Source organism: Muscardinus avellanarius (assembly GCF_963383645.1).
Source record: "Muscardinus avellanarius genome assembly, chromosome: 3".
NCBI lineage: Eukaryota > Metazoa > Chordata > Mammalia > Rodentia > Gliridae > Muscardinus > Muscardinus avellanarius.
Genome location: NC_137788.1, coordinates 89,256,943 through 89,278,412, shown reverse-complemented (window position 1 = coordinate 89,278,412; position 21,470 = coordinate 89,256,943). Strand labels below are relative to the sequence as shown.

General features: G+C 40.7%; 1 protein-coding gene across 1 annotated transcript in view; it reads left to right on the top strand.

Moving 5' to 3' along the window:
* FRRS1 (ferric chelate reductase 1) overlaps positions 1–20,459 on the top strand; it is a gene marked incomplete at both ends in the record, with an annotated part of 43,732 nt that extends 23,273 nt beyond the window's left edge. The window contains 8 exons of the mRNA XM_080691477.1: positions 1,390–1,503; positions 4,991–5,106; positions 7,572–7,658; positions 14,381–14,478; positions 15,521–15,579; positions 17,012–17,155; positions 20,227–20,288; positions 20,367–20,459. Coding sequence (XP_080547603.1) covers positions 1,390–1,503; positions 4,991–5,106; positions 7,572–7,658; positions 14,381–14,478; positions 15,521–15,579; positions 17,012–17,155; positions 20,227–20,288; positions 20,367–20,459 — 773 coding nt within the window. The remainder of the gene's footprint in view (positions 1–1,389; positions 1,504–4,990; positions 5,107–7,571; positions 7,659–14,380; positions 14,479–15,520; positions 15,580–17,011; positions 17,156–20,226; positions 20,289–20,366) is intronic.
* Positions 20,460–21,470: the final 1,011 nt, after the last annotated feature.

Here is a 21,470-nt window from a genome sequence, read left to right as displayed (position 1 = left end):
TGGTGATGGGCATTTACTTTGTTTATAATTTCTTTTTACCACCATAAAAGAGGTTTTTGTGAATGTTCTTGTTCATTTTTCATTAAAAAGAAAGTTTTTCTGTAGGATAGATTCCTAGAATGAACACACCCATATGCACACGTCCTTGAGATAATTCTGTACTATCCAAGATTTAATTTTACATATAACAAATAGTAATAAAACCAATTATTAATGTGTTCTAAATTTGTTTATGTCACTATAATTTGGGATTTTGATTTGTTAGTCAAGTCAGTCCTAGTTGATCATATGCAAAGTATCATTTCATCAAAAGGCTTTTTTTTTTTTGCCTTCCATCCATTCATCCTGTCCCCCCACAACCAATTTCTGTTAGTTTATTCTAAATTTTAGATACACATGATAATTAATGACTTGTAGGTTGTTGGGTTTTTTTTTTTTTTTGGTAGTACTAGAGACTGAACGCAAGGACATTTTACTTCTGAGTTACATCTTTAGCTCTTTATTTTTTTGTTTGGAAGCAGAGTTTCCTCAGGTTGCTAAGAGTCTTGCTACATAGCCGAGGCTTTCCTAGAACTTGCAATTCTCCTAGCTTAGCCTCCCTGGAATTACAGGTGTGCACCACCATGCTTGGCTGACTTGTAGGTTTTTAAAAGAATAAGTATTCTTAGCCGGCATGGTGGCGCACACTTGTAATCCCAGTATTCAGGAGGCTGAGACCAGAGGATCGTGGTTCGTGGATAGCCTCAGCTACTCAGTGAGGCCCTCGACAACTTAGTGCCCCTGGGTTCCATCCCCAGACAAAAAAAAAAAAAAAGAAAGAAAGAAAAAGTATTCTTTTTTGAAAATTATGAATGATTTGTGACCACAATAATAATTAATTTGACTTGTTAACCCATTTCTTACACACCATCAGTTTTTTCCATAACTTTTCCATTCCTAGTTGTTGCTGCTGGTATTATTGTTGTTGTTGTTATTTTTGGTGGTATTTTGGATTGAACCCAGGAGCATTCTACCTCTGAGCTATACCCCAGCCCAATTTTTTTATTCTTTATTTTGAAACAGGGCCTCACTAAGTTGTGGAGAGCCTCACTAAGTAGCTGAGGCTGGCTGTGAACCTGTGATCCTCCTGTCTCAGCCTCCAAAATGCTGGGATTACAAGCGTGCTTTTGATTCATTTCTTGGCTGGTTATTTTTTAACATTTTCCAGAAAGGCCAGGTGCCTTTGCATATATCTTTATGTTTCTTTTGCATATGACTATCAACTCTGTAGGTTCTTTTTTTTTTAATCACCATAGGAAACAAATTTCTCATTCTATGCTCATCTTTCAACCTTTTCTCTCCTTGAAGAAGTAATTATTTTTATTATCTTTATTTTGAAAAAATGTTTAGGTCAAATTTATAAGCACTCTCAGCAACCTTTGATTACATACGAAAAACACAATGTGACAGATGATCCGAAGAACATAGGAGGGTCCCGTTCTTCACTCCTTCTGAAACTTCATGGTAAGTTACATGTGTGGCATTATTACCTATGGAATAAGCTTTCCTGACCACTCAGTGTTGGCTGGATTAGGAGTGCTGGCAGGCATAACTTGGAGCAAATTTTCAAAAATCTTTTATTACTAAGCCTTAACATTTGCAGGTAGATCACCTTTCTTTCTTTCTTTCTTTCTTTCTTTCTTTCTTTCTTTCTTTCTTTCTTTCTTTCTTTCTTTCTTTCTTTCTTTCTTTCCTTCTTTCTTTCTGTGGTACTGGTGATTGTACCTGGTCTCACCAAGCTGCTGAGGCTGTCCTTGAACCTATAATCCTCCTATCTCAGCCTCCCAAGTATTGGGATTACAAGCATGTACCACCATACCTGACTGGCTTTAATGTTGCTAATTTTTTATTAAAAAGGAAGAGCAAGCTGGGCGTGGTGGCACACGCTTGTAATCCCCACGCTTGGGAGGCGGAGACAGGAGGATCGTGCAGGTTCGAAGCCAGCCGCGTGTGCTGGCTTAATAGACCCTGTTTCCAAATAAAAATATAAAAATAGGTCTGGGAGTGTAGCCCGGAAGTAGAAGGGCTTCCAGGAACCCCAGTACCACCACCAAAAAAAAAAAAAAAAAAAAAAAGGAACAAAATCATGTCATTTTCAGGAAAATGAATGGAACTAGATAATATTATGCTAAGTGAGATCAGCCAGCCTCCAAAAGTGAAGTCTTGGGGCTCACTGAAACAATATGGAAAATTTAAGATATTCTTTCCAGCTCCCCTGCTGGGTGATTTTATCACGAGGTAAACCATTTCCGCTTGAGTTCATTAAGAATTGATATCACAATTTTAATTTTCCATTTACATTTTCTCTCTTATGTGGAAACTGAAACAAATAGGAAACAAAATGGACTTGAGATAAATGATGAGAGAGACCATGAGAATAGGGGGCGGGGGCTGGGAGCCAGAGGAAAAAGGAGGCTTGAAGAATAATGCTATGTCCATATATATGAAGGTATCACCACCAGTCTCACTAACATGTATGGGGAGTGGGGAGGGGGATGTGCTGTGTACATGTGCGTCTGTATCACTTTGAATCTCACTATGATGTATAATTACAGTGCACCAATAAATGTGTAAAAAAGTGAATGGTAGCCGGGCGTGGTGGCACATGCTTGTAATCCCAGCATTTGGAGGCTGAGACAGGAGATCATGGTTAGTGGACAGCCTCAGCTACTTAATGAGACCCTTTGCAACTTAGTGAGATCCTGTTTCAAAATAAAGAATAAAAAATAGGGCTGGTAGTGTAGTGGTGGTGTAGCTCAGAGGTAGAATGCCCCTGGGTTCCAACCCCAGTACTGAAAAAAAAAAAAAAAAAGTAAATGGTATATTCAGTGGTTTTTGACCCTGGTAGAATATTAAAATCAACAATGGAGTTTTAAGGGCATTATTAATTTTTTTTGGTACTGGGGATGGAACCCAGGGGTATTCTACTTCTGAACTACAGCCGTAGACATATTTTTCTTTATTTTGAAACAAGGTCTCACTGAGTTGCAAAGGACCTCACTAAGTAGCTGAGATTGTCTGCAAACTGAGATCCTCCTGTCTCAGCCTCCCAAAGCTGGGTTTACAAGCGTGTGCCACCCTACCCAGTTTAGACATTATTAACTTAAAAAAGTATCCTAATTACTTCTAACTGGTGCCAGAGCCAGGTTTGACTATCAATGGGTCATTCTACTTAACCTTCATAAGACCTTAATTTTTTTGTATTTATTAAAATAAATGCTAATGCGCCAGGCATGGTGGCGCACGCGTCTAATCCCAGCATTCCGGAGGCTGAGACCGGAAGATCGTGGTTCACGGACAGCCTCAGCTACTTAGTGAGGCAACTCAGTGAGACCCTGTTTCAAAATACAGAGTAAATGATAGGGCTGGGGGTGTAGCTCAGAGGTAGAATGACCCTGGGTTCCATCTCCAGTACCGTACACACACACAAAAATGCTAATGAAGAGTGCTAATAATTACCATTATAATAGTAAGTTGGTCTCAGAAATATAGTTTTATGGCTGAAGAACTGATCAAGGTACAAATAATTGAGAGTATACAAAAAATTCAGTCAATGCTTGGCATCATATGCTTGAATGGGGAACGGCGCCAGTTAGGAGCAGAGACCTGGACTCCAGGTTCTCAAATGCCCTGTTATTTTATTTTATTTTATTTTTTATTGGTGCTTTATATTCATACATCTTATTGGGGTAAAAAACTTGTGTGTACAGACATGTACACATCACTGATTTAACCCCTAACCATTTCCCACCTCATTCCCTCCCCTTCCCACCCTCCCTTGCTCGGCTTAGTGGTTGACTTCGATATGTTTAAGTACATTGTGTGTTTTAGAGATTTTCCTCTTCCCCCCTCCTTTCTCCTCCTTTAGGTCGCCTTGTTTGCTCCTCCATAGGATTTTCTTTTTCATCTAGAGTTCCTTCTATGACCCAATTTTCCCTAACTCTCACATATTAGGGAAAGTATCTGATTTCTTATTTTTTGTGACTGACTAATCTCACTTAGCATGTCCTCCGGTTCCATCCATTTCCCTGAAAATGATGTAATTGAGTTTTTTTTGATGGCTGAGTAAAATTCCATTGTGTCTCTGTTTTTATCAATGAAAGTTGATTCCATTCGAAAGGTGGCCTGGCTTATTATAAAAAAGATGGGATATGAAAGTAGGGAAAGTATGTGGTGTAAAGTATGCCATTATAAGACATTAGTATTCTGGAAAATTTTCTTTATTTGGTATACTCCCTTTCTATTCTCAGAGTTATCTATCATAGTAGAATTTCCACAAACATCACCACAGTTAAACTTGAAAAATTACTTTATTTTTGTTCATTCGATTCCATTCATGTCGTACCTTCAGTTGATAAGTAATTATATTGGAAATCATTTGTTTATTTATTTTTAATTGTTTTTTTTGGAATAAGACATAAGAAGATTGTGAGATGACTCTCGACATTCACTGCAGACAGACCACTAGTATAATGAGTTAGAGCACACGGCACTTTGAATGCTTGTCACACAATACAGACTGGAAGTGCTCAGGTTGCTAGAAGTAGTGGTGGTGGTAAAACCTTTGATGTGCCAGGTCTTTTTAGGTCATACTTATGTTAGCTGAATAAATTTTACTGGCTGTTTATATATTTCCTAAATAATTGGCTTGATCACTTAAGAAGCAGCTGAGTTAGTCTGAATTTTTTTTTTTTTCCGCACTGGGGATGGAACCCAGGGACATTCTACCTCCGAACTACACCCCCAGCCCTATTTTTTGTTCTTTATTTGGAAACAGGGTCTCACTGAGTTGCAAAGGGCCTCACTAGGTAGTAGCTGAGTCTGTCTGTGAACTGTGATCCTCCTGTCTCAGCCTCCCAAATGCTGGGATTACAAGCATGTGCCATCACGCCTGGCTAAGAAAAAGCTTAGTTAATCTGTGACGCCAACCATTGTCCTTTTCTCACTTTAGGTGCCTTAATGTTTGTGGCCTGGATGACAACTGTTAGCATAGGTGTGCTGGTTGCCCGGTTCTTCAGGCCTGTTTGGTCAAAAGCTTTCTTTCTTGGCGAAGCAGCATGGTTTCAGGTAAGTGATAGGAAGAAGCTTATTGTGGTTTTCATATTATTTAAACATTGCAGCTTTGAATCATAAAATGTGTTTCCTTCCTTCCTTCCTTCCTTCCTTCCTTCCTTCTTTCCTTCCTTCCTTCCTTCACTTCTTCTCTTTCTCCTTCCTCTTCCTCCTCCTCCTTCCTTCCTTGCTTCCTTCACTTCTCTCCTTCTCCTTCTCCTCCTCCTCCCTTTCCTTCCTCCTTCCTTCCTTCCTTCCTTTCTTCCTTCCTTCCTTCCTTCACTTCTTCTCTTTCTCCTCCCTCTTTCTCCTCCCTCTTCCTCCTCCTCCTTCCTTCCTTGCTTCCTTCACTTCTCTCCTTCTCTTCCTTCTCCTCCTTCTCCTCCTCCTCCCCTTCCTTCCTTCCTTCCTTCCTTCCTTCCTTCCTTCCTTCCTTCCCCCCTCTCTTTCTTTCTTTTTTTATTATAGCTGTTGTAGGTCTAGGATCCTCTTTCATTCTCTATGGTTTCCTAACCAATTGAGAGAGACACAAGTTGCTTGTGGTTCAAACACAGACAGAGGCAGGCTGTGTGGGGGAAGGTGTCAGGGCCCTGTGTGTCCCTTTGTAACGCAGACTCTGGGATCCAAATGCTCCTTCCTTACACCTCTGTTGGTTGGGGGAAGATGCAAGAGAGCATCCACCCACTGCACTGAGGAAAGACGAGTCCAGGAAGGCTGGAGAGCAGAAGAGAGGCAGTGGAACCCACCACCTGTCCTCTGCTTGGTGGGTGAACGGTGGGCTGTCCCTAACATAGTCAGGTTGTCGGTCCCCCATGTAGGTGGGAGGAGAGACTGGAAGTGTTCTTATTCCTGCTGTCCCTTCTCATGGAATGGGCTGGCAGTCCCCTAATGGGAACACAAGTAAAAGTCAGTACGTTCCCTTCAGAACTAAGCCAAACAACCTTGTCTTTCCTGGGTCATGGAATAGAGATATTTGCACACAGAGTGGAAGATCACTGAGGAGGTGTGGAGTTAGAATGTGTCTGCCTGCCTGTAGAGAGAAATACTGCTAATGGAACAGTATCGAATTTATTAGAGTATTCTTCACACTCTATATTCATAGAGGTTTGTAGCTTTTGATGTTTTACTTATCTTCATTTTCCATAATTGACTAGCAGGATTATCTGTTTTCTTTCTTTCTTTTTGGTATTAGGGATGGAAACCAGGGGCATTTTATCTTCAAGCTACACCCCCAGCCCTATTTTTTATTCTTTATTTTGAAACAGGGTCTTAGTGGCAACGGGCCTCACTAAGTAGTAGTTGAGGCTGTCCATGAACCGTGATCTTCCTGGCTCAGCCTCCCAAATGCTGGGATTACAAGTGTGCACCACCACGCCTGGCTCTCTGTTTTATTCTTCTTTCTGCTGCTGCAAGATTGGATCCTGCCTCTGGCTCCATGCGTGTGCTCTTCCTCACTCTCATTTCTGCCTCTCTCCTCTCCAGCTGCTCCTGTAGGTGTTCCCAATAGGAGGACTGTCTCCTCCTCCAAATCCTTCACTGTTTTTGAAAGTGTGTGCATGTGTGTGTGTGTGTTTTGTTATAATGACATATATAGATACCTCTAGGGTAAATATATATTCTACTTTCCTTCTTTCCTTGAAATAGTTTTGATTCACACCAGTTTTCCATAATCAATCAGTAGTGCCTATTCTCTCTCTCTCTCTCTCTCTCTCTCTCTCTCTCTCTCTCTCTCTCTCTCTCTCTCTCTCTCCCCCTCTCCCTCTCCCTCTCCCTCTCTTTCTCCCTCTCTCTTTGTCTCATCCCCTCTGCCTTCTCTCCCTCTCCCCCTCTTGTGGTACTGGAGATTAAACCTAGAGGCATTCTACCTCTGAGCCACACCCTGGCCCCATTTTTTTGTTTTATTTTATTATGAAACAAGTTCTCACTAAGTTGCTGAGGGCTGTGCCAAGTTGCCGAGGCCGATCTTGAATCTGTGATCCTCCTGTCTCAGCCTCCCAAGCCCTGGGATTTATTTTCACTCTTAATATTCTCTTGACATGTATATATAATGATTTATACATTTCATGAATTTTTCACTTACCTGCTTAATTATATCCCAAGCTCCTCAGGAGATATAGTATTTTCTGTTTCTTTGCTATCTCACTGCACTAGCTCTAACATAGTACATGGTGATAGAGCTTAGTAAATGTCTTTGGAAGGAAATAAAGGACTTGGCCAATAAGTGTGCTCTGTGTGTGGCATGTCCCGCTCTCTCTGTGTGGGTGAAATTTTAGTAAATACTTTTGAATGATGGGGATGGTAGCTTAGAGTTTTCTTTAAAGTTTAATGGTATACTAAAATTTCATTTTTACTGACCCTGAACTGTGACTGGAGGTCAGTCGAATGCGTGACTCCAGGGAAGTCCACCCCAGGATCCACCCCACGTAACCCCAGCTCCCTCACACGCGAGCTCTCTTCTCACTTTGCCATTCACCTTGCAGGTGCATCGGATGCTCATGCTCACGACATCGGTGCTCACCTGCATCGCTTTTGTTATGCCTTTTATATACAGAGGCGGCTGGAGCCGGGTGAGTGTACGTCAAGCAGGATGTTTTCATGTAATCCATTTTGATGTCATAGCAGATTGCTGTTTTATTCTCCCATGATGGGTAAAAGGGCATTTCTTTCTTTGTGTGTCCCTCTTTCTTTCTCTTTTGAATCATCTGATGACTGTTTCACAGGGTTGGGGGTCAGGGATGGAGTGAGGATGTTGGAACAGAATACTTGGTAATGAAATGTATTTTTAGAATAAATAAATAATAAAAAATGTATTTTTAGGTTGCATCACATGTACACATTATGGCTTTAGTGAGTTTTTCTTTTTATTATAGGGGGGTGAAAGTTGCACGTGTGATCTTTTAGGAACATGAACAATGTATGTGGTTCTCTCTAGCTGGTGCTCTGATTAACGCTAAGCTAACAGAAGTTGCATTCCTGCCACGTGGCCAGCTGTGCTGTGTGTTCACACTATTATCATACTTAAATATGTGCATGTGTGTCGCTATCACTGATGTGAGACTATAATGCACCAATAAAAGTATAAAAAACATTATATTTGAAATAAACTTCAAATAATATTTTCCTCCAAAATATAAATGTCAGATATAGTAGGCGTTGATAATAATACCAGGTCACAAACAAAGAAACTGAAGCTTATAGCCGGCGTGGTGGCCCATGCTTGTAATCCCAGCATTCGGGAGGCTGAGACTGGAGGATCATAGTTCACAGGAAACCTCAGCTACTTAGTGAGGCCTCTCGCAATTTAGTGAGACCTGTTTCAAAATAAAGAATAAAAAAAAAAAATAGGACTGGAGGTGTAGCTTGGAGGTAGAATGCCCCTGGGTTCCATCCCCAGTACCGGGAAAAACAAACAAACAAACCCAAAACAAAACGAAAACCTGAATCTTATTCCCAAAGGTTTATCTTTGGCCCAGAGCTCTCCCCTGGCTCACACATCTATCTTACATAGTGCTCAGGACCTCTACTGGCATGTAAAAGACATCTCACACTGAACTTGTTGGAAGTGGAATTCCTAATGTCTTCTTCCAGCCTTGCCATTCTCATGTTAGCTGTGACAACTCCATCTTTAGACCCAAACCTTGGAATTGTCTTTAACTGCACTTTCATATTCCCTGTTAAATCCATCAGGAAGTCCCATTGTCTGTCTGTCTGTCTGTCTCTGTCTCTCTCTCTCTGTGTGTGTGTGTGTGTGTGTGTGTGTGTGTGTGTGTGTGTGTATTTGTTTTCCTGGAAACCCTTCTACCTCTGGGCTACACTCCCAGACCTATTTTTATACTTTTTTTTTTTTTTTTTTTTTGGTGGTACTGGGGATGGAACCCAGGGGCGTTCTACATCCAGGCTACATTCCCAGACCTATTTTATATTTTATTTGGAAACAGGGTCTCTTAAACCAGCGCGGCTGGCTTCGAACCTGCGAGATCCTCCTGTCTCCACCTCCCAAGCACGGGGATTAAAAGCGTGCGCCATCACGCCCGGCTCCATTGACTCTAAAATACATCTAGCCAGGCATGGTGGCGCACGCTTGTAAATCCCCCACTTGGGAGGTGGAGACAGGAGGATCACGCAGGTTTGAAGCCAGCCGTGCTGGCTTAAGAGATCCTATTTCCAAATAAAAAAAAGTATAAAAATAGATCTGGGAGTGTAGCCCGGAGGTAGAAGAGTTTCCAGGAACCCCAGTAACCCCCCCCCTCCAAATCTATAATATAATACTCCTCTTCTCCATCCTTGATGCCACTCTCTGGGTAGGATCCACCACCATCTTTTGCCTGAACCTTTACAGTGGCCGCCTAAGTCTCCTCCCCTCAAACCTTGCTCCCCTGCAGTCTATTCCTCATAAAGAAGGCAGAATGATTGTTTACTTTTAGATACTGAGGATTGAACTCAGGGGCATTTTACCTCTGAGCTACAATCCCAGGCTGATTTTATTTTTTGTTTTGAAGCAATGTCTCACTAAGCTGCAGAGGGTTTCACAGGGTTGCTGAGGCTGCGATCCTCCTGTCTCAGCCTCCCAAGTACTGGGATTACAAGTGTGTGTCACCACGCCCAGCTGCCTTTTCTTTATTTAAATATAAAAGTTTTGTCAATTATAATACATTTTATTTGTCAGTAAAGCCAAAGGGGAAACAGATAGGTAAAGGAACCATAAATATGATTGTATCAGTAAGTATATTCCTAGCAATCTGGCAGAAAATAGGGGACAGGTTCACATGCCTTTTTTGTGTGCACAAAAGTGATCTCCAGTATGTTCTGTGGCACACGGAAAATGCTCATGTTATGAGTTAGTAAACACATGGATTTTCTCCTAAGTGGAGTAGTTAGTGGATTGCCCACCTAAAATTCTGTGAAATCTCTTCTCCATAAAGAACTTGTTCGCTATCTCTGTAACAATGAATGGCAATCCAGCCACCTGCCCGTGGAGAATGCTTGGTTGATAAGTAGATCTTCACAATCTCACAAACCGATCTTTGATCTTCATGACATAAGGTATGGTTCCAGCCCCAGTGTTTCTGACATGAAGGGAAACTTAACAAAATGCAGTATGTTTCCTTACCGCTGGGTGCACCTGAATCCCACAGTCTGAAAGGGTAAGGATATTTCTTCCAACACCTCTTTTAAAAGGGTTAGAGACAATCCAAATAACACGATGGCAATATGTAGAGATATCACAACCAATTTCACTAATGTGTTTGGGTGTGGGAGGGAACAGGGTGAGATATGGAGGGAAAAATACCAAGTGCTGTGTGCATGTATAATTGCAATGTATTAATCACATAATGAACTATAAGTAAGAGAAAATGTCTTGAAATGTAAAAATGCTTATTTAGGATTGCTGGATAATTAATTTTGCAAATCAGTTTAAACACTCTGTGTGGCTAGATTTAAGAGGATCAAATATTTTTTCATTTTCATTTTCTTGGAATCATACATCGTGTTACAGTTCAGAGTGACAGAGACATACATGCACACAGCACAAAATATTGCCTATTCCCTAAAAAAAAAAAGAAAAGAAAAGAAAAGAAAAGAAAGGGTTAGAGACAGGGGGCTAGGGTGAAGCTTTGTGAAAGTCAGGGCCTGGTATTTTCCACTTTGCCATGTGATTTCTCCTCCATCTTATGATTTTTCTTCGTGTGTCTTCCTACATTCTAGTCAGTGAGCTCTGTGAAAGCTCTCGGTGCTGGTGTGTCCCAAGCACCCAGAACAGATTCTGGTACATAGTAGGCACCCGGTATATATGCAGTGAATAAACAAATAAGCCTGATCGGGTGTAAATGACACACCTAAATGCAAAAGTACCTAATGCTTTCATTAAAGTCGTTCAATTTTCCAGATAGTGTGTGATATCAAAATGCAGTATTTTGGAGTTTGGGCTGGTGCTTCATGAGATAAATGCGAATCTTGAGTCAGAGATGGTACTAGAAAAATACCACTTCTGCTTTTTTAAGGTATTTTTTGTAATAGTCAAGATTTTTTTTTCTTCCCCCGGTACTGGAGATGGAACCCAGGAGCATTCTACTTCCAAGCTACACCCCCAGCCCTATTTTTTATTCTTAATTTTTGAAACACTGAGTTGCAGAGGGCCTCACTAAGTAGCTGAGGCTGTCTGTGAAACGGATCCTACTATTTCAGCCTCCCAAATGCTGGGATTATAAGCATGCGTCACCATGCCCGGCTGTCAAGCTATTTTTTAAAGGAAATTCTGAAAAGTTTCTGTTATGAACAAAGACATCAGAACTTAATTTTACCAGGTATTTGGAACGAGGGCCACACTTATTTTGTAATTTGTAGTTTATCGTCTTTGCACTTTATGAATGGAATAGTACAGTTGTCCCTCACTGTCTATGGGGATCAGCTCTAGGAACCCTGGTGATACCAGAATCTGCAGATGCTCAAGTCTCTTATATAAAATGCATATAACTGAGCCGCGCATGGTGGCTGAGACAGGAGGGTTGCAGGTTCAAAGTCGGCCTCAGCAGCTTAGTGAGGCTCTCAGCAACTTAGCACTGTCCCCGTTTCCTAATAAGATATAAAATAGGTCTGGAGGTACAGCTTGGAGGTAGAAGGCCCCTGGGTTCCATCCTCAGTACCACCAAAAAAATAAACAATGCATGTGACTGACACACATACTCGTGCATGCTTGAAATCATCTCCAGGTTACCTTTAATACCTGATACAACCTGAGTGCTTTGTAAATCATTGTTGTAGCTTTGTATTAGTTACTTAATGAATGTTTGAAGCAGATGTTTAGAGAGAACAAGAAGAAAAAATTGTAGCAAGAAAAAAGTCTGTATGTATTTAGTAATTTAGAATTAGATTTTAGAATTTTAAAAAAGAATTGAGCAATTCTTTTTAAAAATATTTTCCATCTGTGCATCAGTGGTTGGTTAACTCCATGCACACAGATCCCACATACCTGGAGGGCTGGCTGTGTAAAGGTGAAGGGCACGACTTTATTTATTTATTTATTTATTTATTTATTTATTTAATGGTACTGGGGGTGGAACCCAGGGGTTTTTCTACCTCTGGGCTATACTCCCAGACCTATTTTATACTTTATTTGGAAACAGGGTCTCACTAAGTTGCTGAGAGCCTCACTCAGTAGCTGAGGCTGGCTTCGAACCTGTGCTATCCTCCTGTGTCAGCCTCCCAAGCGTGGGGATTACAAGCGCGCGCCACCACGCCCAGCTTAAGGGCACTACTTTAGAGTCAGACTTCTTGGGTTCAAATTCTGGCATCATCACTTACTACCCGGGACAACTATAGGCCAGTTACTTACTGTCTCTCTCCCTCAGTCTCCTCATCTGTGCAATGGGGTGATGTCCTGTCCATCTCACAGGCTTTCTGTGAACTGGGAGTTAACTCACTGAAAGCACTTTGGACAGTTCCCAGCACATTCTAAGACCAAATTAAAAATTTTTTTATTTTTATTTATTTATTTTTTTTGCTGCTGCTGCTGCTGTTATTTTTTAATTGGATGAAGACTCATCTCCACAATCATGGTTATAATTTTATCCATGTATAGCTGAGTCCATGGTTTAAAGGTGTTTTTCTATTGTTCTTTCCTCAGCCTTTGGCTCCTGTTTGTAAGGACTTCCTATCATAGTTTAGTCACCATCATGTCCCTGTTTCAGGTTACAGATATTTATTTATTTATTTATTTATTTATTTATTTATTTATTTAATTTATTTATTTTTTTTTTTTGCGGGTCTGGGGATGGAACCCAGGGGCATTTGACCTCCGAGCTTACATCCCTTGCCCTATTTTTTATCCTTTATTTTGAAACAGGGTTTCACTAAATTGCGGAGGGCCTCACTAAGTAGCTGAGGTTGGGTACAAACCGCGATCCTCCTGTCTCAGCCTCCCGGATGCTGGGATTACAAGCGTGCGCCACCACGCCCGGCTCAGGCCACAGATTTAAAGTCTGCTGGAGCGTGGGAGCCAGTGACCACAGACCACAGCACCCCTCCATTTAGATATGTCACGGAGCCGGGCGTGGTGGCGCACGCTTGTAATCCCCGTGCTTGGGAGGCAGAGACAGGAGGATCGCGCAGGTTCGAAGCCAGCCTCAGCTACTTAGTGAGGTTCTCAGCAACTTAGACCGTGTTATAAAACTAAAATATAAAATAGGTCTGGGAGTGAAGCCCAGAGGTAGAAGGGTTTCCAGGAACCCCAGTACCATCACCAAAAAATAAAACAAACAAATAAATGTCACAGAGTAGAGCATGTTCTTGGTTCGTAAGTGTTTAAATGAAGTCATTGTACTTAAATGTCAGTGGCCTAATCCCGGAGGTACTGTTTGGAGGAGCACAGGATACTGCCAAGGAGAGTTGCATAAACTGTTGAGATTCTGAGTTCATTTTCTTCTTGAGTTAAACCCTTCTGAACAGAGGAGATAAGCTTTCAGTACAATGGACACACAGGTTATTCACTTAATCTACAAATGTTTGAGTGACTCATTAAGCTTCGGAATTACTAGGAATCATATTGAACCCACGGCTTAGGGAAACACTGAGGTCTACACAAATCATTAGGATACATTGGGATGATTGCTCTTGACATGTGAACTCCAGCTGGTTCTAGATGGCTGCACCTGGCTGTCCTGGTGTCCGTGGCCATCTAACGTCCTGATGCGGCAGAGGCGGCATTCTGTCCTTGGATCCCACCACAACCATTCACATGTGGTATGGACTTGGACCCAGTACTTGATATCTCTGAGCCTTAGTTCCCAGTTTGTAAAATTGGGATACTAATACCAGCTGGAAAGCACTGTAGCCAGTACTACTGTTAATCTGTGGAAAGAACATATGCCTGGTAGAAAGTATATAGTCAGTGTTACCAATTTTTACCATCATCATCATCATCACCATCATCATCACTGTTACCATCACCATCATCATCACCATCATTATCATCATCACCATCATCATCACTGTCACCATCACCATCATCATCACTGTCACCATCACCATCATCATCACCATCATTATCATCATCACCATCATCATCACTGTCACCATCACCATCATCATCACCATCATCATCACTGTCACCATCACCATCATCATCACCAAAATTATCATCATCACTATCATTAGCATCATTAGCATCATCATTGAATGTTCAAAGCTATGAAAAAAACACAAAAAATTCACAAATATATATTATTTTTAGCTTGAGGATTTAAACTGATGAGAGAGATTGAGACCATTAAAATGTCCTAATTTTGTCCAGCACGCAGGTTACCACCCATACCTGGGTTGTATAGTGATGGCATTAGCAGTTCTTCAGCCTCTGCTGGCAGTCTTCAGGCCACCTGTACATGATCCGAGGTACTTGCTTTTATATATCAATGTTCTTTTCTCTTTCTTTCTTTCTTTCTTTCTTTCTTTCTTTCTTTCTTTCTTTCTTTCTCTCTCTCTTTTTCTTTCTCTTTCTTTCTTTCTTTCTTTCTTTCTTTCTTTCTTTCTTTCTTTCTTTCTTTCTTTTTTCTTTCTTTCTTTCTTTTTTTCCTGTGGTGCTGGGGATTGAACCTGAGGGTGTTCTAACTCCAAGCTATACTCCCAGCCCTATTTTTAAAATTTGAAATAGATCTGCGCACCTCGCAGACTTGCTGAGGCTGGTCTTGAACTTGTGATTTTCCTGTCTCAGTCTCCCCAGTCCTGAGATTACAGGTATGCATCACTACGCCTAGCTTCTATATCACTCTTCTTTGTTTTGTTCTTGTTTTTTTGGTGGTACTGGGGTTCCTGGAAACCCTTCTACCTCTGGGCTACACTCCCAGACCTATTTTTATATTTTTATTTGTAAACAGGGTCTCTTAAGCCAGCGAGGCTGGCTTCGAACCTGCACGATCCTCTTGTCTCCGCCTCCCAAGCGCGGGGATTACAAGCGTGCGCCACCATGCCGGGCACTATATCACTCTTCTTAATGAGGATATCATTAGTTGGTAAATGAACCTTTTTGAATGGAGACATTTTGCATCTTATAAAATATGATGACAAATTGTTTTTACTTTGGAAGGCTTTAAAAAACTTATTTCAGATATCCAGGTTTTTTTTTTTTTTTTTTGGTGGTACTGGGGGTGGAACCCAGAGGCTTTCTACCTCTGGGCTGTACTCCCAGACCTATTTTATGCTTTATTTGGAAACAGGGTCTCACTAAGTTGCTGAGAGCCTCACTAAGTAGCTGAGGCTGGCTTCGAACCCGTGTAATCCTCCTGTCTCAGCCTCCCAAGCACTGGGATTACAAGCGTGCGCCACCACGCCCGGCTCATATCCAGTTTTTTTGACAGGGAAATGACATGCTCGTATTCTCTTGGGAATTGTCCTCCCCTCACGTTTAAGAACACTGACCAGCTCTTTCTTTTGGTAGAAGGCAAGTGTTTAACTGGACTCACTGGAGTTTGGGGACAGCTGCAAGAATAGTAGCAGGTAAGTAATTGTAAGGCTATATATATATATATATATATATAGCTGTTTATATTATAAGTTGTAATTTGGCTTAAATGATTTTTAGATGTATTAGTGACTGGAGTAACTGGTTGTTGAGGTGAAATCAGCCTTAAACATTGAAATCCAGAAAGTGATTTCTAGAGTTAACAATTTAAGTCATTATTTCAGTGTTTGGTTTAAAGTTTTAAAAGTGACTTTAAAATATTTTTTATTTATATTTATTTATTTATTTATTGGTGGTACTGGGGGTGGGACCCAGAGGCTTTCTACCTCCTGGCTATACTCCCAGATCTATTTTTATATTTTATTTGGAAACAGGGTCTCACTGAGTTGCTGAGAGCCTCACTAAGTTGCTGAAGCTGGCTTCGAACCTGTGTGATCCTCCTGTCTCAGCTTCCCAAGCGTAGGGATTACAAGCGTGCGCCACCATGCCTGGCTACCTTAAAATATTTTTAAAGACTGTTTTTTTCCTAATATTTTCCTTCCTTTCTTACTTTTATTGGTGCATTGTATTCATGCATCACACTGAGGTATAGAGTGATAGGAATAAACTTGCACCCAGCACTTGGTGTGTGCTTTCCTCTGGTTCCCACCCTACCCTCTTCCCTGTCCTGTACATGTTGAAATTGGCATTGGTAATTTCATATATGCACACAGAATCACCCAGACTGTTTTTATTACGCATTTGTCTCTGCCAGTGGAATAAGCTGTGTGGACAGCCACATGTAGAAGCTGCCGAAGTTGAGGGTCGTTTGTTCCCATAGGGCTGGTACCTTCCAGGGGTGGTGGTTTCTGGAAGGCAGGGATGAGAGTGCAGCACATTCTGATGGCTTTTGTAAAAGCCCCTTTAAGCAGGCACCTCCTATGTTAATGTCTCTTTAGTGTGTGGGATTCCACGTGGAAGAGAGGTCCAAGCGGCAATGGTTTCCACACTTTCATTTCTTCTGAGATTGCAGACTAAAAACTTCCTGGAAAGTTTGGTTGCCTCTTATGATTCTAATTCTAATTTCCTATCTTGCCCTATGTAGTTTTACAGTAGACTCTAGGTGGGTGTGGTGGTGTACACTAATCCCAGTACTTAGGAGGCCGAGACAGGAGGATAGTAGGTCCGAGGAGAGGCTCAGCAACTTAGTGAGACTCTCGGCAACTTTGTGAGAGCCTCATTCAAAGTTAAAAAAGCACAGTAGGCTGTGGGTATAGCTCTGTGATAGAGTGAGCCTGGGTTCCAACCCCAGGACTCCTCCCTCCCCACAAGACCTCAGGGCAAGATTAAGTGAACTGTTTTTTCTTAAATGCTCGCCTTATTCATCTCATAAAATTTTAGTGTGTTTTAATTAATAAAATACATGCAATGATTATCTATTTGGGGGACAACTGCATTTGAATATAATTTTTTATCTTTTATGCTTAGTGGCAGCAATATTCCTGGGAATGGATTTACCAGGATTGAATCTTCCTGATCCATGGAAAATTTATGCAATGATTGGATTTGTAACCTGGCACATCGGGACTGATACTGTTCTAGAGATACATGCTTATCGACTCTCTCGAAAAGGTAACCTGCTTTAAAAGCCATATAGTAGATTTAAAAATATACATAGACTTATATTGATGTATTATGACTATAGGTGGGTGTGGTGGTGTACACTGTAATCCCAGTACTCGGAGGCCGAGACAGGAGGATAGTAGGTCCGAGGAGAGCCTCGGCAACTTAGTGAGACTCTGCCTCATTCAAAGTTAAAAAAGCACAATAGGCTGGGGGTATAGCTCTGTGATAGAGTGAGTTATATGTCATAGGGAGATTCAAAGTGATAGACACATGCTGGTCATAGTGAGGCCCTTTGCAACTCAGTGAGACCCTGTTTCAAAATAAAGCATAAAAAATAGGGCTGGGGGCGTGGCTCAGAGGTAGAATGCCCCTGGGTTCCACCCTCAGTACCGCAAAAAAACAAAACAAAACAAAAAGCGATAGACACATACATGCTCATAGCACATACATGGATCCAAGGGGTATTTCCTTCTGCACCCCACCCTGCTCCAAACCCATTCCCTGTACATGGTAGTGAGATTGGTTGTGATACCTTCATATATGGACACAGCATTCTTTGAATGGTTTTCTTCATGAAGCCTCCTTTTCCCTTTCTAGCCTCCATCTTCTTATTCCCCTCCACTATTCTATGGGTCTCTTTACTTATTTATCTGAAGTCCCTTTTGTTTCCTATTTTTCTCTCCAGTTTTCACATATTGGAGAAAATATACAACCACATATGAGAGAAAACATACTTTCTAAGGCTGGCTAGTTTCACTTATCATAATATTCTCTAGATCCAACTATTTTTCTGCAAATGACATAATTTTGTCCTTCCTTATGGCCAAGAGTCCACTGTGTGTATATATCACATTTTCTGTATCCACTTATCTATCGACAGACACCCAGGTTGGTTCTATAATTTGACTACTGTGAACACGGGTATGCATGTATCATAGTGTGAACCTGAGTTCCATCCCCAGGACTCCTCCTCCCCCACAAGACCTCAGAGGGCAAGATTAAATGAACTATTCTGTCTTAAATGTTCATCTTATTCATCCCTTAAATTTTAGTATGTTTTAACTTTAGTATGTTTTAATTGATAAAATACATGCATGTATTCTGACTTTAATTCTTTTGGGAAGATACTGGGGAGTGGTACAGCTGGATCATACGGTGGCTCCATTCCTAGTCTATTGAGAAATCTTTATACTGATCAACATAGTGGCTGTACTAATTTACAATCCCACTGGCTATAAAAGTTACTGTTTCCTTGCATCCTCAAATAGCACTTATTATTGTTTGTATTCTTGATGATCACCATCTAACTAGAGTTAGAATCACCTCTATGCAAGCTATTGGAATGTAAAAACATCTGCTTGGTATTAGTGGTTGGCTGTTGCATGGTGGCTCAGTAAGAGTTTCTGTTGTTGTTTCTCAGCCAGGGGTATTAATTGTGGGGATTTTTATGCCTTTTTATTTTATTTAACATAAAACATAAAGGAAAAATTTTAGGTTTTATTTTATTTATTTATTTTTTGGGGTGGTACTGGGGTATCTGGAAACCCTTCTACCTCCGGGCTACACTCCCAGACCTATTTTTATACTTTTTAAAATTTGGAAACAGGGTCTCTTAAGCCAGCACGGCTGGCTTCGAACCTGTGCGATCCTCCTGTCTCCGTCTCCCAAGCGCAGGGATTACAAGCGTGCACCACCACACCTGGCAAAATTTTAGGTTTTAAAGGAAGAAGTCTTTTAAGTGCTTTTACCAGGCATGTTGGTCTGACCTGGAGACAGTATACACTGGGAGCTCAGGATTCCTAGAACTGAGAAAACCGTGAGGTGGAGTGGGAGAAGACCCAGAGTCAACACAGGGCGCAGCTGCAGACAGGTCTTATCTATTTGATGAACTTACTTGGTGTGATCACTTGGCTTGTCACATGCAAAAATATATATAGCAATATAGGACCTACTTTGTTTGTGCTCTCTAGTGACATGCTCTGGTTTGGTCTTAGTGCCAGGCAGTGTCAAGTTACTGATAGGGGTGGAGAAATTAGTAGAGAGTGGATGACATTTTAAGGTAGTTTGGATTCTAGGCTAAGTGTCCTCTGTGTTCTTTATCATTTGTAGCCCTTTCCCCAAATAGGTGGCTTTCTTCTTTGTTTTTATTTTAATTTTTAATTTTGAAATAGGATTTTGTTAAGTTACTGAGACTGCCTTTAAACCTGAGATTGTTCTGCCTCAGCGTCCCAAGTACTGGGATTACAGGTGTGTACTACCACACCTGGTGAATAAGTAGCTTTCTAAAAGCAAAAACTTTGTTGTCTAGTGTACATAGGAGCCTAGGCAGCTTTCAGGAGCCAAATAGTGTGTGTGTGTGTGTGTGTGTGTGTGTGTGTGTGTGTGTGTGTATCGCTCCTTTGGGTTCTTGACTAGGTTATATTTACATACATGGGACTTTTGATGATCACTCAGTTATGGCTTACTGTTTAAAATACAGATATTCTTAAACTTGGGTTGAGTAAAATGTTACTTAGCTTGATTTAAGCATTTTACAATATAAACTTATATCAAAACGTGGTATGCCATACATATATACAGTTCTAAGTTGTTAATTAAAAAAAGTAAAGTAAAAACTTAGATTGTTAGGATTATTTTTTTAAATTTTAAGCTCTTTGACAAATATGTGCTATAGTTGGTATGTCTCAATTTGTGAGAGCTATTTGGAAAGCTTTCTTTTTCTTTTTCACTGGGGATTGGATCCAGGGAGAATTCTACCTCCAAGCTAAACCCTCAGCCCTTTTAATTTTTGTTTTGAAACAGGGTCTCACTAGGTTGCTGATAGTCTCGCTCCACTGCTGAGGCTGTCTTTGAACCTGTGATCCTCCTGCCTCAGCTTCCCTAGTACTGGGGTTACAGGCATGAGCTACCATGCCTGGCTAGTTCACAATATTTATTTGAAACCTTGAAAGGAGAGAACTTTGACCTTGGAAATAGGTGAACCCTAGGAATCAGGTTTTATTTTATTTTATTGTTAGAGGTTTTTTTTTTTTTGTCTGCATAACACTGTCCTTACAAACTTGTGTTGTTCTTGACAGTTGAAATCCTGGACGATGATAGAATGCAGATCATGCCGTCACTTACGGCATCTGAAGCTGAGGTAAGCCTTTTTTTCTTGGTTATTGACACAAACCTTAATGGTGGTACTTTGCTTTATATCTCAATTCTTTTCTTGCAGGGCCATGCTTTTAAAAAGACAGTGTTGGCAATTTATGTCAGTGGGAATGTGACATTTCTCATCATATTCTTATCTGCAATCAGCCATCTATGAACAAGCAAAGACCTTCTTTTTTGTGGACCAGATAATAATTATCATCAAGCCAAAGAAACTGGCAGCCTGCACTGACTGCCTGGAGCTTATTTGCGAATTTGAATTTGGAAGACCAGGGTTGTGTCTAGAGAGGAATTCTGAATTCTGATCTTCACAGAGCAAATTCAGGACGGTCAGATAAAATAAAAACCGAGGTCAAGCTTCTTAAGGAAAACCTTGTACTGGAGGAAAAAGATTCGTAAATATTCCATGCCAAGATTTTCAGAATGGTACCACTGAAGAAGATAAACAAGAACAATTTGTAAAAGAGAAAACATTATTAGAATAAAAGGGAAATTTTATTAAGGTTTTGGACAACAGAGCTGCTATGATATTTTAAAGAAAACATTTGTTTTTTTACTAGTTTATCTGAATTGTCTTTGGACTTATTTTAGAAACTGTGTTTTTCAGTCTAGTGTTTGGAAGATTTTGTTTGATCTGTGTATTTTAAAACTTCTCTGGTTAAAGGTAGAAATGGATGTGATTCCACTGGAGATTTCATTAACATTTAATTGTATTATTAGTATTATAATTTCTTTGTTAGTGATGAAATGCAAGTGGACATGTTCTGCTTAAAGATATTATCTACTTATTCAGCTATGGCTTTTCATGTATTATTTCACAATAAGATATCAGTAAGTCCTGACAGCATTTGGAGATCAAAGGCTTGCGTTTCAAAATAAGGCTCCCTCTCGTGAACACAGCTAACAATGATTATCTTTCCTTGTGGTAATAAAACATTTTAGGTGGTGCTGTTTTGTAATAAGTTTCTGGTGCTCTAATGAATCAGAATAGTGTTATTTTCCTTCCCATTCTGTTGATTTATCTTCTATTTTTGGCCCAGTCGCATATTTGCTATGAGGGCTTCTAGCCAGTGGGTGGCGCTGCAACACCGAAGTCCTCATTTGTTCCTATTTGCTTCTGTGGATTTTAGTACTTAACAGCATTTTCCTTAAATTTTACCAGCTCCTC